At 47.2% G+C, this 19,683-nt stretch overlaps 1 protein-coding gene across 1 annotated transcript; it reads right to left on the bottom strand.

Annotated features, from left to right (window-relative positions):
* Nucleotides 1–1,045: 1,045 nt before the first annotated feature.
* Nucleotides 1,046–17,704, bottom strand: LOC114616758 (myosin regulatory light chain 12B). The gene is made up of 4 exons (XM_028762205.1): nucleotides 17,611–17,704; nucleotides 4,983–5,181; nucleotides 2,682–2,843; nucleotides 1,046–1,565 (listed from the first exon to the last, which is right to left on the bottom strand). The coding sequence occupies exons 2-4, from the start codon at nucleotides 5,164–5,166 to the stop codon at nucleotides 1,393–1,395; spliced, it is 519 nt and encodes a 172-aa protein (XP_028618038.1). The 5' UTR covers nucleotides 5,167–5,181; nucleotides 17,611–17,704; the 3' UTR covers nucleotides 1,046–1,392.
* Between the last annotated feature and the right edge of the window lie 1,979 nt (nucleotides 17,705–19,683).

Here is a 19,683-nt window from a genome sequence, read left to right as displayed (position 1 = left end):
TAACGCTCATGTCCCCGAGGTCAACAGCTGCCTACATTAGAGGTCAGAAGAGCCCACGGAGAAAGGAGATCAGGGTGCTGCACTGAGCTGGCGCAGGCAGTAAGCACGCACACGTTGACTTCAAGCAACACATTTAGAAGGAAAAACAGGTGTCACATGTCACCAGGCTCCCTTTATAAGAGTCTGTCTTCCTCTCCTCCCCTAAATCTACACTGTGCGGTGTCTTCAAGCATATCTGTAATTGCTGGTAATGTTTATCCTCTATTTCTTCAACATGGTTTAAACATGGGACCTCGCAAATCTGTGAATACAGCATATGCAAGCCACACCCCAGCCTGTTTATAACCTTTTTTCTTCTGCTTTCTCCCCGAGGCAGGGTTTTCTGAAAAAATTTTCAATCGTTTTACTCCAAGCTGATTTTAGATATCAACAGTGACTACTGAATTCTGCCCCAGTGTGAAGGAAACATGATGATGGCATTTTCAGCTGTTGGCAGACTTTGGTTTTAGTACTGTGAGCTCTGGAATTAGTGAGACAGAAAGACAACTCTGACTCCCACCACCTTACAGAACAGGCTGGGGGCGTGGCTCTGATACAGCATGCTAGGGGTCCTGGGTTCAATCCTCAACAACCACATCCACCTCCAGTCCATGTTTGGTGATAATCCATCTCCTCAAACTCGAAGAACCATGAGGATTCGAGGCTGCAGAGTAATCCTTCACTTATCTAGAATTATGTACGTTCTTACAACCTTAAATCAATGAAGTATCTGTTCTCCTAGAGGAGGACACTCTACACTCAGCATTCAACAGGCATTTCCCTAGAAGATGCAAGATAAAGATCAAAGGTGTAACTAGCCTTAATGCTAAGGTGTATTTGAAAGTTCTGAAAATGTTAATGTTGTAAAGTCTGAATTTTACAAAGCTGGATATCCCAAACTATCACTCGTTTGTTTTATACTCCACTTGAGTCAGCATACTCTTTATTTCAAAATAACATTTTTATTATATAAAAATGTAAAAAAAAAATCCAGCAAAACCAGAAATACGGATATATTTTCTTGGGCTTTCACATTGGTTGATTTTTATTTGCATTTCATTTTCAGTACAATTTACAACATTGTCCCCGTTCCAGTCTGATTAAACACATGCTAGGTGACAGATAGGTTCTGGAATAAATACATTAAAAAAGAGGAAAAGCTGTGAAACTAAGTGGCACGCAGTAGGTGCTATGGGGGGGGGAGTGTCTGAGAAACTAAGTGGCACACAGTAGGTCCTATGGGGGAAAATGTCTGAGAAACTAAGAAGTGGCACGCAGTAGGTCCTATGGGGTGTGTGTTTCTGAGACACGAAGTGAGTGAAACAATGCAACAGGAGTGTCAACCGCAGCTCTTCAGTCATCTTTGTCTTTTGCCCCGTGCTTGAGGATGCGTGTGAACTCAATGTAGTTGAAATTCCCCTTCTTGTCAATGGGGGCCTCCCTGTACAGCTCATCCACTTCCTCGTCTGTGAAGCGGTCGCCCATGGTGGTCAGCAGCTCCCTCAGGTAATCCTCCTGGATGGTGCCTGGAGGGCGACAAAGGGCGGGCTCATGGCACAACTCCACAAACCCTCAGCGTCAGGACTCAGCACTCTACCACACGCCGCTGCTTCCCAGCCACTCCAGAGCATTTTATTGATTTTTGAGAGTGTCAAAACGGACAGATGGCTCAGTGGTTAAGAGCACAGGCTGCTCTCCTCAAGAACCTGGGGTTCGACTCCCAGCACCCACAAAGAGTCTCACAACCAGTTGTAACTTCAGTCCCAAAGGTCTTATGCCCCTCTTCTGACCCCTGAAGGCACCAGGTGTGCATGTGGTACACACACACACACACAGCCATAATATTTATACACAGAAAAGAGAAACAAAACTTGGTAAACACTACAGTATAGAAACACAAAGTCAAGTGAAAATTAAGAGGTGGCTGCCCAGAATAGGAGGCAGTGTCACCCAGAGCCAGTGTAGGGACAGCCCCAGAACAGGAGGCAGTGTCACCCAGAGCCAGTTCAGGGACAGCCCTAGAACAGGAGGCAGTGTCACCCAGAGTCAGTTCAGGGACAGCTGTGTACCAGGACCGAGGGAGGGAGAGACCAAGGTGACGAGTGACAACCAGCAGCAGGTTAGTGCGGGAGAAATGACTGAAGATGGAAGGGATGAGGAGAGGAAGGTGAGACTGGGAAGGCTTCTCACACTGAAATGTGCTTCTCCAGAGGGGCAGGAAAACGGAGACAAACACAGAGCAAACCCCCAGGTAGCCCAGAGAGACAGAACAGTTCAAGTGTTCACACTATATATAAACCATGCTTTCCAGGTAAGCCAGGGGTCTCAGAAAGGACAGCTTTTGTTGTCCAGGACTATCGAACGGACCCTAAACATATATGATTTTGTTAGGAAGCTTGAAAGGTGAACAAGATAGGGAACTGTTTCATGACCTACAACAGATCTATGGCCAGGCCATTTCTGGTTCTACTGTCATATTTTAAAATAACAGGATTGGTTAGTTTGCTTATGTGTGTGTGTGTATTTTACACATTAAAAAATGTCTTAAAATATGTTCCATGTACTCTAAAGTGAGTATGGACGGACACACACACACACACACACACACACACACACACGCACACACACGCAGCACTCACTACCTGTGGCTTCCTCGTCGAAGCAAGCGAAGGCGTTTCTGATGACGTCCTCGGGGTCGGTGCCGTTCAGCTTCTCTCCAAACATGGTGAGGAACATGGTGAAATTGATGGGGCCCGGGGCCTCGTTCATCATGGCGTCCAGGTAGGCATCGGTGGGGTTCTTCCCTGTGAGGGTACACATTGGAACAAAGGAAAAACCCACTTAGGCTGGCATCAGTCAGCTACTGTTATGCTGCCACACATACTTTTAAAGGTTTTTTTATTACATGTATATGTACATGTAATATTCATGGTATCACATGTGTGGAGGTCTGAGGACAACTTTCAGGAGTTGGTTCTCTGCTTCCGCAGGGTTCTGGGGATCAAACCTCTCTGGCTTAAGGCAAAAGCACTTTTCTGTGCTGAACCATCTTCTCGGATTCTTCATCTCTTTTCATTAAAACAAAATAAAACAAAACGAAACAAACAACAACAACAAAACCCCAAACTCTCAAACGTTGACAGGAAACACTGCAATAAACACTGAATATTGATTCTACATTGGTTCATCAAGGGTTGTCTCAATACCAGCCACTAAAAAGAAAAATCAGCGTTGATGTTTCTAATCATGATACAGTTGCCTGTGGATTGGTATATTTCAAAACTATTGCTAAGCTGATCACCTGAGTTAAAACTATTAGGTCAGCTTGGGACTGGCAGCTTTTAATGATACTACAGAAAGCACTATCAGCCTAAGTGCAACTCTCCTGCCTCATCCTCCTGATTCACTCTCCTGCATGATGATGGATGAGCCACCGGGCCAGACTTGAACTGGAGCGCTCACAGTAAAAAGAAACCTTGATTTCAGTTCCGATCGAAACAAATCTTAGGACATCAGCCAGAGAATCCCCTGACAGTGAGGGGAGACATCTACAGAGCTCTCCACAGGAAAGGTCTTGTGGAAGGGGTTCGAAAATCAGTTCACCTACTGGCTGGGAGAAGACCTGGAACTGAAACCCAGTACTCCAAACACCAAGTTTAGTACCAACTGCCCTAAACAGCCTCCTGTGAAAAGCACTGGCTGATGTCAGTGTCTCAAAGTCCCCTTCAGACACGAAGTTGACACATACGAAAAGGATGTGTTGACTGCATTTTCAGAGCTAAGGAAACATCTCAAGAATTACACCAGACTGAAATGGCAGGCCCAGCCAGGCGGTGGTGGCGCACGCCTTTAATCCCAGCACTTGGGAGGCAGAGACAGGCGGATTTCTGAGTTCGAGGCCAGCCTGGTCTACAGAGTGAGTTCCAGGACAGCCAGGGCTATACAGAGAAACCCTGTCTCGAAAAAACCAAAAAAGAAAAAAAAAGAAGAAATGGCAGGCCCATCCAGAATCTGGGTGAAATTTAAATGACACAGGAGTGGCTATTCCACCCATGACACCTGTTCAACTCGACTGTACCAAGGGAGCCACCAAGCAAGTGAAAACAGGTAAAAAGGCCACTTTCCTATGTGCAGATCTCACCCCACTCTCACAGTACTCCGGGATAGAGGGCAGGGGATGACTGTGACCTAAAGATTCAAGAGAGTTCTGAGTGAAACAGGAATCTAAAAATGGATGTGTGTGTGTGTGTGTGTGTGTGTGTGTGTGTGTGTAGTGGCAGCAGTGTGAGTGTGCCAGGCCTCTCCATCCTGGGGCCCACACTGAGGTCACCAGGCTTGGCAGCATGCACTTTTACCTGCCAAAGCATCTTGTCAGCTCCTTTCATGGTTTTTAGAAAAAATTAAATTAATTTCTCTCCCTCCTCCCCCTCTCTTCTATAAAAAGGGCTTTATTATGGACGTCTCTCTTTCTGGGGTCCATTTTGAGTAACACCGCCCTTCCTTCCCAGCCAGCCAGCCATTGTTAGCTTTGAGTGGTATCTCTTTGTTCACCACCTGCCCTCCACCCACAGGATATTGCCCACTGTATATTATTAACTGCAATTGTTACTCAACTTCTGATCTCTTGTACCTAGCCAACATCTTCTCTCTCTCTCTCTCTCTCTCTCTGTCTCTCCTCTCTCTCTCTCTCTCTCACACACACACACACACACACACACACACACACATGAATGGCTTTCAGGCTCATGCAGACACAATCTACTTAGCTAACAGGAACAGTACCTTCCTAGTTCCCACTGTGCAGTAGATCCCTGCTCTTTATCAGGGCCCCACCCACACCTGAGAGCTTCTCATAGGTTAAAGCACAGAACAGATAATAATAATCCAGAGATGGACTGTCACAGGGAACATTCACATAAAGGGAAAATGCACATAAAGGCTACCCAGAGACGCCAGCATGTCGTGCAGGTCCTCCTTGTCAATGAAGCCATCCCGGTTCTGGTCGATCATGTTGAAGGCCTCTTTGAACTCTTGGATCTGGGATTGGTCAAACATGGCGAACACATTGGAAGTTGCGCGCTGAGGGCGCTTCTTGGTGGTCTTGGTCTTTGCTTTTTTGCTCGACATGGTGGCGGTTCAAACCTGAGAACAAACAAAAACAGTGCATAACACGTAAAGCAAGAAGGGTATACACACACCTAAAATAAATAAATACATAGATAAAAAAATCTTTCTCTTTCTTTTTTATAACAGGGGTTTCATTGCATAACCCCCGGCTGGCCTGGAATTCCTGTTTCTGGTTCTCAAGTGCTGGGATTAAAGTTGTGTGCCGAGCTAGAGTAAAAATAGCTTAATAAGGAAATTTGCTTCTAGAGGGTAAGAGTAAGTACATCCAAGCTTTATTTTCAGTGTGACAGTTAGAGCAGATTTTAAATAACAGAATTTATCTATGAACTTTCCGTCACCTTCCACAAGACTTAATTTCTTTGTTTTGTTTTTGAGACAGGGTTTCCTCTACGTAGTAACCCTGTATATCCTGGAACTCACTCTGCCTGTGAGTGTTGGGCCTAAAGGTGTGGGCCACCACCTCCTAGCAAGACCAATTTAAGATTTAGTTTTTATGGCCGGGCGGTGGTGACACACGCCTTTAATCCCAGCACTTGGGAGGCAGAGACAGGTGGATCTCTGAGTTCGAGGCTAGCCTGGTCTACAGAGTGAGTTCCAGGACAGCCAGGGCTACACAGAGAAACCCTGTCTCGAAAAACCAAAAAAAAAAAAAAGATTTAGCTTTTATTTTTAATTATGTGTGTATGTCTGTGTGTGGGTATGTGCACATGAAGGCAGGTGCCCAGAGGCCAGAGGAGGGTGCTGGAGCTGTGGAGCTGCAGTTACAGGCAACTGTAAAAGCTCCCAAGACTAATTTTTATCCATTGGGAGTTTATAGAAATATATAAAATATCATACTGCACGGTGAGAACTGAGTGGATACTCTAGACAGGACTAGGGTAGTCAGATACGGTTCTCACCTTTAAAATACCCCCATTTGCCAATTTCTGAATTTCATCATCCTCCCGATCATTCCCAGAGACTCCCTAAGTGGCTTGGGTGTTACCCTCCACTCCGCTGACAGCCATCAGCAATTTCAGTGGCAAACAGTGCATTTTATTATTTTTTTTAACCCCCCAACCCTTTAAGAACAACAGGGCCTCATGTAGTTCAGGCTGGCCTTGAATTCATCATAAGGTAGGTTATCACAGATGACCAGAAACTCTTGGTCCTCTTACCTGTCTTTTGAGTGCTGGGATTATAGGCATGGTACATGCCCTGGCTGCATTTTAAACAATATCAGTACATGCATGATAATGTCTTGGTTGATGACAGATAATATATACAATGGTGTATACCACACGGCCTGGTCCGCAGCAAGCTATTGTATCTGTTTTTTGTGTAACTAACTGTATGCTGTAGGCAGAGAAATGAGACCACCTAACAATGCCGTTCTCAGAATCTGTCCCCATTACTAGACAGAGCACCAATGCGAATAGAACACAATATTGTCAGCTTTGGAGTTAGAGGCCAAGTTAAAATCGAAGTCACAGATGATATCATTCGAAATCTCACAAATATCAGGCCTGGTTTTTGTTTTGTTTTTTAACAAATATGCTTGAGCTTTTATTACTTTTATGTGTGTGTTTGTCTTTAAGTATGTCTGTACACATGTGTGCAGTGCCAATGGAGACCAGAAGAGGGTGCTGGATCCTCTGGGACTGGAGTTACAGATGGATATAGGTCTCCAGGTACTGCTGGGAGGGGTGCTGCTTACTGGCTTGCTTATCATACTTGCTCGTCTTGCTTTCTTATAGAACCCACGGATGGCCCCACCCACCATGGGCTGGGCCCTCCCACATCAATCATAATTAAGAAAACGTCCTACAGGCTTCCCCACAACCTTATCTTATGGAGGCATTTCTCAATTGAGGTTTCCCTCCTCTCTGATGACTATAGCTTATGCCAACTTTAATAAAACTCACCAAAATAGGTTTAAAACCTGCTTCTCATGCATGTTAGAGTAGGCTCTCCCAGTGAGCTACACCCCCGGTGTCAACTGACTTTAACGCTTTACATCCTGGAACTGACAGATAAGAGGTTTTCTCTCGTGTGAGAGATACTCGTTTTATTTCAAGATTTAATAGGTATTAGTAGTCTGAAGGCACAGGTAAGTTCTATCAGCCGACCACTTTTCAAACACACTGAAGAGTAGCATGTTACTTAACAAATAACTTGTCAGTTGTATCATGCTGAGTGTTAAATCAAAAACTCCTACGTTAAACATTCCTGAGGTTTAATTAAGAGTTCTTCAAGGTGGCGCACGCCTTTAATCCCAGCACTTGGGAGGCAGAGGCAGGTGGATTTCTGAGTTCGAGACCAGCCTGGTCTACAGAGTGAGTTCCAGAACAGCCAGGGCTACACAGAGAAACCTTGTCTTGAAAAAACCGTAAGAGATCTTCAAGAAGTCAATGACGAGATTACGCCAAATACAAATACAAGGATTTGGTTAGGGAGCGTGGCTAGTGAGAAAGAACAGGGTGTGGGGGTAGGGGGACAGCGCCACAAAGCCTCAGCTGGTGCAGCAGCCTGGTTCCTGAATGAGGGGAAAGGGGAAGGGGGATGCTGGATGAGAACACAATCACTCACCAGCCTTTATCAAAGCACGAGGCAGAGCAGGCGGCTGACTGGAACAACGGCACTCCAGCTTGAGTGGTTTTGGCACAACGCTCTCTCCAGAAACCCCCGCACCTACTTCCCAAGTGTGTGCTGATAGTTTCCTGAGCACTCCCCCCTTAATGGGTGTCTCTGATAAAGGTGTCTGTGTACGAATGTATCTGGAGGTGCAGAGGCCGACAGTGGGTGTCTCCCTCGGTCGCTTTCCACTCTGTTCTTAAGATTTATTTATATATTTAGTATGTGTACAGCATTCTGCCTTCGTGTGTGTCTGCAGGCCAGAAGAGGGCACCAGATCTCATTACAGATAGGTGTGAGCCACCATATCGTTTCTGGGAATTGAACTCAGGACCTCTGGAAGAACAGACAGTGCTCTTAACCTCTCAGCCAGTCCCCATTACTCCAATTTTTGAGGCAGGTTCTCTTGTTGCACCTGGGGAGCTCACCAACTGGCTGGGGACCAATGGGCTCCTGCTCCTCCGCCAGCCCAGCACTGGGATTTTAGGTGCACTTATGTGCCAGCTTTCTATGTGGGTGCTAGGATCTGAACGCAGAGACTCACCATTGCATGGCCAAGCACTTTACTGACTGGGTCATTTACCCAGCCCTAAAATGGTTTCTTAAGAAATCCAACTTTGGGTCGAGCATGACGGTGTACACCTTTAATCCAAGCATGTTCTGAAGAGTGAGTTCTAGGACAACTGGAGAACATAGCAAGGTCCCGTCTCAAACAACAACAAAAAAAGAAACCCAACTTTGTTAGACACACACACACACACACACACACACACACACACACGTTGTTTAGGGCCTTACTATGTTTGTAGCCCAGCTGGTCTTTGATTTACGATCCTCTTGCTTCTGTTTCCTAAGTGTTGGGAGTTTAAGATTTTTAGGGTTGGGGATACACTCAGTGGTAGAGTACTTGTCTGTATGTTCAAGGTCCTGGGTTCCATCTCCAGAAGCACAAAACCAAAATACACTTCACACACACACACACACAACCATGTGACACACATTACATACACACCAGTTGAAAAGCGAGCAAAGGTGTATCAGACCCACCAATCTGATGAGAAGTCTGGTCCAGAGAAAACGTCCCCTCCCACTTGCCTTCTGAGAGAATATCTTGGCTTCCTCTGAAGTGGAAACTTATGATTTCTTTCAAGAGTCAGTTCTGTCGAATGGTGTCTTGCAGGGGCAGACACTTGAAGGAGTGTTTTCGTGACAGAGGCGAAAGGATGCTTTGCTCAAGCAAGCACATGAAATTACAAGGGACTCTTTGCTAACGACACACATGTGTTGGCTCACCCTACACTGCGTAGCTGAGCTCCACTTGTCATGACTCCATAGAGAGAAAGGCCCCCAAAACTTCTGGTGGCTTCTTGCTGCTTCAGGTTGCTTGGCAGAGTGATGGCAGCTGATACAGACTCACATGCTGAGGTGAGACCCACATGGAGGGCATGTGAAGTCTGGAGGGAGTATAAATAGGACCCAGCGGACAGTGATGGAGGGTTGTTTTCATAGCTAGCTTTACAATGCTTCGTTGGTCTCAAGTCTTCATCTTTGGTGATCTTTGCTTCATGGATAGGCTTGGGAAAAAAGTCCTGGAGTCCCCGCTGGTCTTAACTGCTCCTGCCGACTCCTTCAGCTGAGGCCTGGCTGTTTCTGCTGGGTTGTGCCACCTCTGTTGACTCCTGTTTGCTATCCCGGCACTACTGAACTAGACTGCTGATGTATTTGTGAAGTATTTGCCAGTGGATCGAGCTGCCTCTGCTGAATCCTGTGAAGTGAACTGATTTCCTGACAGTGTAGATTGGATTTGCTCCAAAGAACACTTTCTAAACAGCCCACATCCGCCATGCACTAAATAATTTTTCTCTTCCACTACCTCTGGTGGGTGGTGGGCTAGAGGAGATGAACCCTTATTAAAGTAGGTTGAGAGAAATGTATGCCTACTCTCCTCCCACTCACTCCTCAGCCCACAGCAACTGCCTCAAGCCAACAACTTCAGGAAGTCTTTCTTCAGGGCCTGTACTTGACGCTGTGGTGGGCTGGGCTGTGGGAAGGCCGCCTTCCACTGCAGCCTCGGTTCTCCTGCTTTCAGGACGGACCCGCCTGGGTTTTTCTTCTTTGGCTTCCATCTCCTCTCAAACACCGGGGTTCCTCATGCCCTGGCATTTCTGACAGGGTTTCACTATGCATCCCAGACTGCTATAGAATCCCCCCGCCTCTGCAGTGTTCTGGCTCTGGGGCCTACCCCTCTGGGCTTTCGCTTCACCTTGAGCAGCAGATTCACACCCAGTTGTGTAGGCAACAGGCCCATTTTGGACATCCCACAGACACCGGAAAAATCAACGTGCTGGGAACTGAATCCATTATCCCATCTCTCAACTTCCCCCTCACTCTCCCAGCAGGGAAGTTAGGCGTCAGCTAGTCCATCATTCAGACTTGAGACAGCTTCCTCAGAGCCTACCTCTCCTATGTCTGTATCACAAACATGTACTTCTGCACTTGTTTTTTTTTTTTTTTTAATTTATGTGTGCCCACACATGCATATCTATATTAGAGGATAGTGTTTGAGAATTTGAACCCACCACATGGGTTCAAACACAGGCTGTCTGTCAGACTTGGCAGAAACAGCCTTTATACTGAGACATTTCGTCAGCCTTGTGTACACTTATTATACATACATACATACATACATACGTACTCACTCACTCTCAGGAGAAAAACAATCACGAGTAGAGAAAGTCTAAACAGCCCAGCAGTAAACGAAGCTGCCTGCCTTCGACATGATGCGGCTGAAGATCAGACATTAAATAACTCCCCAAGATGGGCATACTCAAACCCTACTAGAGGTAATCTCTCTACACACACACACACACACACACACACACACACACACACAGCCTCTTTCCCGTTAACCTCTCTTCTAGTTATTGTAGCTCACTTAAAACCTTTCAAAGTTCCCAACAGACCTGAACATAGGTTTCTGAACGCCGATTCTCCTCTGCATTCAGATCACAGACAGGCGGAGTCTTCACGTAACTCCAAACTACAGCTGAGAAACCACATGGACGGTCCGACTGTACCGGGAGCAACTGACGGGGAGAAGCCAAAGCCTGGATTGACTTTGCAGGGTAGCAGGTCAGACGGGGTTAACAAGTGGCAGCACCTTCTATTAGCCATGATTTCACGGAGAATCCTTTATGCTCAAATGTTAATGAAAGAGCTTTAGGAGGAGGGGTGCCGTACCCGACCCTCTACCCTTCGACTACAGTCACTGCTGTCACAGATGAACGTACTCACAATAAATCACAGCCCAGAATGTAAACTACCTTTAACTACAAACACTTCAGTTTTTCTCTGTATCCCGAACACGGTGAACTCGGTAAGAGGTTCTTGTGACGCCAGTTCGCACCGTGGGCAGGGAGGGATGCAGGAAACTGGCTTTACAAGTGATGTCAGTGTCTAATGTCCAAGTCATAAACCAGCAGAACTGTGTTGAATTTCATCCTGCCTGCCTGGCTTCCTCGGGCTTGGAAAGATGCTCAGAGCACATGCTGCCGCCGCCCGAGGATTCCAACATCACTTTGATGCTTCCCCAAGTATCTGTCACCACCACGGGGCAGTAAACACTGCTCTCCTAGCATCGTGTGCCAGCCATCTCTGAAGTTTATAAAAAAAATGATGCCCGAGTCTTAGTCTAGCCTGACAAAAAGGGAATGCTGGGAGTGGAGGCCAACTCAGTTTTAAAGATGCACCAGGTGTGAGCTGGAAGTTGGTTCAATGATTAAGAACACTTGTTCTTGTGGACAACCTGGGTTCCATTCCTACCCCTCACACGGAGGCTCACCACTGTCTGTAGCTCTAGTCCCAGGGGACCTGACACCCTCTTCTGACCTCCACGGGTTCCAGTCATGCACACGATGCATAGACATACACAAGACGACACTCTCACAAACTTGAAATAATTACATACATGTTCATAAATGCACCGGGCATTTCCAATGTACAGCTAAGGTTGAAACCGCACAGTCCACACTGGCAGTATGTACGTCCAGTTTCCTCTGGCTTTAACTTTGGTTGGGTAAATGGGGGCCTGGATTCTAATCTCAGTTCTTTGACTTCTGGCTACTTTAGTGACTTCATTCTCTTCACCCATGTAAAAGGTGCATCATGGGCTAGGACGGCGGCGGCTCAGCTGCTGCTTGGCTTTTGAGCACCGGCACCTGAGTTGGAGCTGAGAATCCACGTCAGCATGCAGACCAGCAGACACTATGTCTCAGAAAGAAGGCGAACACACCTAAGGGATGACACCAGGGATTGTCCCCGGCACCCACATGTATGTGCACACTTATACTGCACATACACTGTGCACACTTATACACATACTGAGAGGCAGCTCATAGACAGTAACTGGCAGCTAGCAAATTATTTGTAGTCTGCAGGAAGGTTTGTTTAGTAGCCCCCAAGATGCCCTTTAAAATATTTCTTCAAAAATTAGCTTGTCAATTTTATCTATCTATCTATCTATCTATCTATCTATCTATCTATCTATCTGAGTACACTGGCTCTCTCTTCAGAAAGACCAGAAGAGGGCATCAGATCTCATTACAGACAGTTCTGAGTCACCATGTGGTTGCTGGGAATTTAACTCAGAACCTCTGGAAGAGCAGCCAGTGCTCTTAGCCACTGAGACATCTCTCCAGCCCTTGTCAATTTTTTTGTTTGTTTTGTTTTGTTTTTTTCGAGACAGGGTTTCTCTGCGTAGCCCTGGCTGTCCTGGAACTCACTCTGTAGACCAGGCTAGCCTCGAACTCAGAAATCCACCTGTCTCTGCCTCCCAAGTGCTGGGATTAAAGGCATGCGCCACCACTGCCCAGCCATCAATTTTTTTAATATGAAATTTTACTTAAAACCTTGAATTTCAGACATCTTGAACAAGTGCAGATAGAATCACCAGATTAGCACTCCCCGATTCTTGTCGAGTATTCAATGAGATATCTGCCCCACTCCCCAATGTTTTGCTACCTGCATGGTTCCTGATGGCACTGAAACTCCTTCCCCCTCTTGCCAAGGTGGTTGTTGGGCTCCAAGATGACCCTCAACAGGTGTCACTGTGCAGCCACCCAGAAGGGAAGAGTGGAGAGTGGACCCGGGTAAGCAGAGCGCATTGTGCAATGACGTCAGTTTACTGTTACACCAGACATTGCATCCCCTGCTTGCGGTTCTGAGTCAATCCGCAGATGCTAGCACCAGATAGCAGGGAACTGAGGCCTCCGGCAAAAGCCAGCGGCAACGGGCCATCCATCCGTGTGAGTCAGCCACACTGGACACGATCCCTTCAGACAACTTTTGGCTTGGGAATTCCTGGCTTTTAAAGACTGGAATTTATTGGCCAGGTGTGGTGGCACACACCTCTGATCCCAGCACTCTGGAGGCAGAGGCAGGAAGAGTTCTTTAAGTTTAAGGCCAGGATGGTCTACATAGTTAAGTTCCAGGACAGCCAGGGCGATAAAGACCCTGTCTCAAAACCAAAGGACCCAAACCAACAGCAACAACAAGCCCCCAGGTATTGCCTTATAGGTGATAAAACAAAGTTAAGGGTTCTTTGTTATGTATCCATGGGAAAGTAGCAAAGCCCTTGTTCTGTAAATTCTTTAAGTGTGACTGGAGGAAACATCTGTGTTTCAGGCTTAGAGCCACAGAAAGTTCAAAAGGACCAGCCAGGTGACTGAGGAATTTTCTATTCTGGTAAAAGAAAACAAACAAAAATGGCCGTGATAAACTCCGCCCCGTTCGGCGGGCTCTCTCAGACACATCTCCCATTCCTTACCACCATCCCATCTCACATCCCTCTACTGCTCTGCAGGTTTTTCTTGCTTTCTAATGACAGCTTTCTTCAAAGTTCTATCCTTGGACGTACTTAAGTGCTGGTTTACAAACTTGAATCTCAAAGGTACCACTCAAACCTAGTGCAGCTCTCTCCTGGCTGAGGCAAGAAGGGATAGCCGCAGGTTTGAGGCTAGCCTGGGCTAGACGGTAAGTCCCAGGCCAGCCTGGTTACAGAGTGAAGTTTTGTCTCAAAAAAACGAAACAGACAGCACAAGGCATAAAATCTAGAAGCAAAACTCACCACTGATTGTTAGTAGATTAAGGAAAAGAGGGCAGACCGGGTTCTGTGGGCGAAGGAGTCGTAAAGCAATCAAAGTTTAGGGGCTGGGCTAGTCAAGAGTGCTCACTGCTCTTGGGAGGAAATCACAACCACCTGTAACTCGAGCTCCTCGGGATCCAATACCTCTCACATGCACACGCCCCGCCCCATACACATATAATTAAAAATAAAATCTTTACAGAAAGGATTTTCGTTTTAGCCCAGCTACACTACAATGGCAGCTGAGGTGACAAGGTGGGGGGACTGTACAGTGAGGGAGTTTTGATTTGTGAGCAGATTCACAGGAGAAGCCATTGAAGACAGAAAGCACAGACAAGCTCCAGGACCAAAACTAAAGTCTTTTAAATTCAATTTTGTCTTTTCCGACGTCTGTCAGAATCTAGGAATTTCACACGGATTCTCCCATAATCACTGTGGACAAGATTACTTATTGTTGAATGACCAGATGCAAGACCAGTTTGAAGGCAGCAATCAGAAAGGGAATTCCGTATACAATCAAATTAAAACGCTTCACAAAATTAACCTCATACGCTTAATGACATATAATTGGTTTTTATGTTACATAGTTTTTTTTTAAAAGTTCCATAATTATCTTTCTTTTAAAAAGCTAAACACAATTTTTATAATTTTTCCTTCACAACAGGCAAACTTGGTGAATACATGTATTTTCACACTCACCACAGACACTGTACTGTTCTCTTTTCCCTGATAGGTGTTCTGGGCATCCTTGCCAGTCAGCTCCATACCTCGGTGCCCCATCACTTGTGTAAATGTGTATACTCATGTAATAACCCAATTAAGTTATAAATGTTAACGTCATTCCAGAAAGTCCTGAAAGTCAGCTGTGTACCTCATACCCCTGGCAAATCTTGTTTGGATTTCTTTTCCTTTTCCTTCTTTTTTGGAGACAAAGCCATACTACAAAGCTCAGGCTGACTTCAAACTCAGGAGCCTCCTGCCTCAGCTTCCAGAGTGCCACCATTAGAAGTATTCAGTGACCCTGAGATGCTCTAGTCTGAGTTTCTTTTAAGTCAAATGATGAATGCATGCTTCCAGAGGCCCGACTTCTTTAAATGTAATTTTTTTTGAGACTGGCCCAACATGTTGAGTTGACAAGAGTCCTCTGCCTCTTTTGAAAAACGTTTTTGAATGTGTGTGGATCAAACCCAGGCCCTCAAACACGTTAGTTAGTCCCGTACGCCCAGCTTTTTATTCTCTTCTACTAACGAGTACGATTATATTGATGTATACTTTACAAATATCCTTCTACAGCCTTTTGCTTTTCTACTTGGATGAGAGTCTAGGAAGACTGCTTGCACATGGCAGGTACCAAATAAATCCTCGACAAGCAGCAACATATATAAAATTAATTTCTTCCCATCACAAACAATATTGCATACACAAACATTCATGGTTAAGGTATTAGGTTTGTGCGTCCCTAAAATAAGGCTCCACCCCCCAGAATGTACCCACGAGTCAGCACACACTCAAGCACTTCACAAAGCCTACCAGCTAGTTACCCCTTGCTCAGTACCTGGAAGGAACGTTATTAACACAGGAACAGGCTACAGGTGTACCAGGCATGGGGTGGGGGGAGTAAGCATGTCACATGCATTACAACATGAGCTCCGTTGCTATACCAACTTCTCAGATAAAAGCTAGGAAGAGGCAGAAGGAATACCCAAGGAATCCAGCCACAGAACATGTCTCAGCAGCCCTGTGTCCTTCCTATCAGCAGCTCAAGTGCCCATCATGAAAACTTCCGCCATTGGCAAGGCTGACGTGTTCCTTGAGGTGAATATGAAATACGATGCTTGCCATGCTAAGAACACAGAACCAAAGAGACGCCTTTAAGGCCTCTTTTTCCCTTCCAAAGTCCAAGGACCTGACCATGGGAAGCACGCCTGTAAAGAATGGAGTAGCTACGGCTACCTCCCTCTAATGGAACCAAGTCCAGAGGTGACACCACACCCAGAGCCCAAAGGGACTGTCCTGGATATGTTTTTCAAGCTGGTTTACTCTTCTAAAAATCATATAATCTTCCTCTAAAACTGTCGACATGCCCCCCCCCCACCCACCAATAAAGAGGGTGACAAGCTTGCTAAGGCTCATTTGTTTACCTGTCTTTCTCCCCCCCTTGTACATAGTGAGTTCTGAACACCCTTTTCTCCTGTCATCTGGCTTGTGCCAGGTAAGGGGGAATCAGTGATCAAACTTCAGAGGGAGGAAGGGAAATCTGCTTAGCTCAACGTGTGAAACTTGTTAGAGAACAATCTAAAACGCTGGTAACCAGGGTATATGAAAGTCGTCCCTACACGGCTGTATCTTTCAACTTTGGGGGATGGGGATATTGGCCCCATGCCTGGCTTTCCTAGCTCTGGCCAACCATCACCTGGGGATCTGTCTTTCAGAAGCTGCAGCTTAGTAAAACTGAACTTCACTGTAGCATAAATGAATACGGAAGCAGCCATCACAGAATTTACTTAACCTAGTATCCAGACAGGAAGGGTGATCAGGTGCCTGTGTGTGTGTGTGTGTGTGAGAGAGAGAGAGAGAGAGAGAGACACTCCCCTTCTCTCCCCAACAGAGAGAGCAACACACACACCGAGCGAGCTCACAGAAAAAAATTGGTGGCATCATATGAGTTCCTCAAGTGATCCCAGGCAAATGACGTCACCTCTCTGGGTATCACTTTCTATAATCATAAACTAATAGGGTTTTAGGAGATACTCGGTAAGTTTATTGAATCAGAAAATGCTTGTGATAGTTCTCTAACACACAGGACTACAGCCAAGCCATTTTTAACAAAAGCTGTCAACCCGACCCCTAAACCTCCTTTCATCGTGTTTCCTTGTCGAGGCACCCAAGTGACTCCCCAAATCCTCTTACATAATTTTTCATTTCTCATCGAGTTTTCAATACACCTATAAAGAGGCCTAACTTGGCTAACTACGTTATTTTCTTTTATAGGATCTAGCCCAGGGCTGTGTGTATACAAGAGTCCTATCCTAACTACCTTCCTCTTTCCCAGCTAGTATTCGTTATTGTTCTGCTCCCTTCGGGTTGACCTCCCGTGCTTCTTGTACACATAATACGATGCTCATATTTCGAGCTTGGCCACCTTTTGAGCTTTTGCTCGGTACCTCCTAGCAAAGATCCACCAGTTCATCTTGGATCCCTGGATCAGTAAGTTATCCATTCTTTCCAGCTTTCTTTGAATCGTCCTTCTCTAACAATGAGCTAAATCTTTGCCAGACCTAAGACACACTAAGAATTTATGCAGATAGACCCATTTTAGCATTTGCTAACCACAAACTCTAGTACCGGTTCCTGCTTTCCTTTGGCAGGAACCGTGCACCAGCGGGCTTCTCCTCCCCCAAAGCGTCTAGAACGGATGCGCGCAGTTGCGCTAACACGCAGCCTGGACCTGCAGCCTGCAGCTGCAGCAGGTGCGGGCAGCCGGGCACAAGGTGTCAGACATCGGATGTCGCAGGCCCTGTGCACACGGTCCGGGGACCTCGCTCGGCCAGGGTTCCCCAACACAGGAACCGCGCAGGGCCTCGAACCGAGCCGCCTCCGCTCCGCCACCCGCAGGCTCCAGACGCGGTTGCGCAGCACGAGGGACAGATGCAGCCGGGGGATGCTCCGCCGGGCCGAGAGCCACTCACCTGACCTGATGCTGCACGCACGAGAGGATCCGACCGGCGACTGCGACCAGCGGAGACTGCGGCGGGACAGTGGCGGCGCCGCACTTCCGGCCCGGGGGCGGGGCGGAAGGAGCACCGGCGAGCCCGGCGCGACCAACCGCGGCAGGGGGATGCGGCGAGCGTTTCTAAGACCCTGGGGCCCGCAGCCAGCGGCGGCGACTAGCCTGCCTGGCTGCGCAGCCCGGCGAGCTCAGCCCGGATAGCTGCGAGTACGGATTCCTCAGCTCACCGGCACGGCATCCTCCTGCAGCAGTCGCCCCAGCCCGCGGGCCTCCCCGGCTCCCCGCGCAGGTCCCGCGGCCCTTCCGCATTCCCGGGCCGAGGGCGGAGCGCCAGCGCTGGAATTTGAGTCGGGTGGGCTGGGAGCCGCCCTGGTTTGGGGGTCCCCTGGCGCCGGCAGCGGGCAGTCCGAGGTTGCCTGATTTAGCAGAGGTCAGTTGGCCTGGTTAAACTGAGTTTTTGATAAACAGTGTTCAAGAGAAGGAAGGAATGTAATCCGGAAGAGGGCGGCGGCTGAGTACTCTCCAGAGAGCTCCAGAAACACCCTCGCTTAATTTGAAATTGCACTCCAGCCAGTGGGCTTTTACTTTCTCCCGCCGGAGTTCATATTCTAGAAGTCTGATCAGAAATTCCATGTCAGACGGTGGTGGCGACACCTTTGATTCCAGCACTTAGGAGGCAGAGGCAGGATCTCTGTGAGTTGAAGGCCAGCCTGGTCTACAGAGCTAGTTCCAGGACAGCCAAGCGACACAGAGAAAACCACCTCCCTTCCTACCCGGTCTCCAAAAGAAATTCCTACCAAGTAGGAACACCATGCATCTCCAGCACTGAGTATCCGTGCACGGCAGTCCGTACAAAACAAATACAACTTAGGGGCCAGCAAGATGGCTCAGCAGGTAAAGGCATCTGTCAGCATGCATGGCTGAGTTAGATTCTCAGGGCCCACAGAGAACCAACTCCTGCAATTTGTTCCCTGAACTCCATATGCAGGCACCAGGGAATGTGCAGCCTCCTCCCCCAAAGCAGTAGATTGTGGCTCTTTTAGAGTTTGTTACAGAAGTCTACCACCACTTCCTAAATGCCCACTCTAGGCAATGTAAGATCAGTTAATGAGCAGGATGTGGCACGTGCCCTTAACCCTGGCATCCCAGTGGCATCAAAACAGGCAAACTTAACACAGCAAAAGCCCCTCTCAAAAAACCAGAGGTGGGTCAGGTCAGTGGCTAAGAATACTTTCTATGTAAAGAGAGGTGTGAAGTCCCAGCACTGAGGGCCAGGTTTCCCCTCTATGTATACAAGGCTTCAGCTCTAAGGATAGGAGGCCCTTTGCATCGTCTTCCCTTCGAGATTCTTTCCAGGGACCCGCTAACAAGCAAAGCAAGAATAAACTACAATTTGAATATTGGCTGCATTCACACACACACACACACACACACCTTTCCCCACATTTCTAATTTCTGTAGCAATCTTAGAAGGAAGTGTCCCTATTTCAGATGAGGAAGACATTTTAAAACAACCTTGGCCACGTGAGGGCGCAGATCTACTTGGGTACCAGGTGGGGTTTAGTCAACCACACCCAGCTCCAGATAGATGCTGCTTTTAATCATAAAGGTGCCATTATGGGCAGCATTACTTCATTTTATAAATGAATAAATAGGCCAACTAAGAATAAGTAGCTTGCCTAAGGCGATGAAGCTGAGAGGCAGCAAAACTGGGGCTTGAAAACGCTGAAAAGTCCCACCGGGTGGTGGCAGCAGCTCCGGCCTTTAATCCCAGCACTAGGGAGACAAAAGCAGGTAGAGGGCAGCCTGGAGTTCCAGGACAGTCAGGGCTGCACAAAGCCCTGGGGGAGGGGAGGCAGTGGAGAAAAACACCTGTCTTCCAGTGCCTCAGGCATGCCAACTCCAGTGGGCTCCTTTACACTTTCCTACATCTCTGTGACCTGATAACGACCCTCCTCCCTCCTAAAATCAGCTTGCTCTAACTTTTTGTGGCCTGTACTCCTGTGAAGCTCTCTAGTCAGTGTCTACCCAA

This window comes from Grammomys surdaster, unplaced genomic scaffold (genome assembly GCF_004785775.1).
Source record: "Grammomys surdaster isolate TR1022 unplaced genomic scaffold, NIH_TR_1.0 132, whole genome shotgun sequence".
Taxonomy (NCBI): Eukaryota; Metazoa; Chordata; class Mammalia; order Rodentia; family Muridae; genus Grammomys; species Grammomys surdaster.
Note: the sequence above shows the minus strand (reverse complement) of the source record. Positions and strands in the feature narration are given on the sequence as shown.

Coding starts and splice junctions, on each gene's coding strand:
- LOC114616758 (XM_028762205.1), bottom strand. CDS start 5,166: ATGTCGAGCAAAAAAGCAAAGACCAAGACCACCAAGAAGCGCCCTCAG. Junction 2,844..4,982: donor CGACATGCTGGCGTCTCTGG/GTAGCCTTTATG, acceptor GTACCCTCACAG/GGAAGAACCCCACCGATGCC. Junction 1,566..2,681: donor CTTCGACGAGGAAGCCACAG/GTAGTGAGTGCT, acceptor GTCGCCCTCCAG/GCACCATCCAGGAGGATTAC.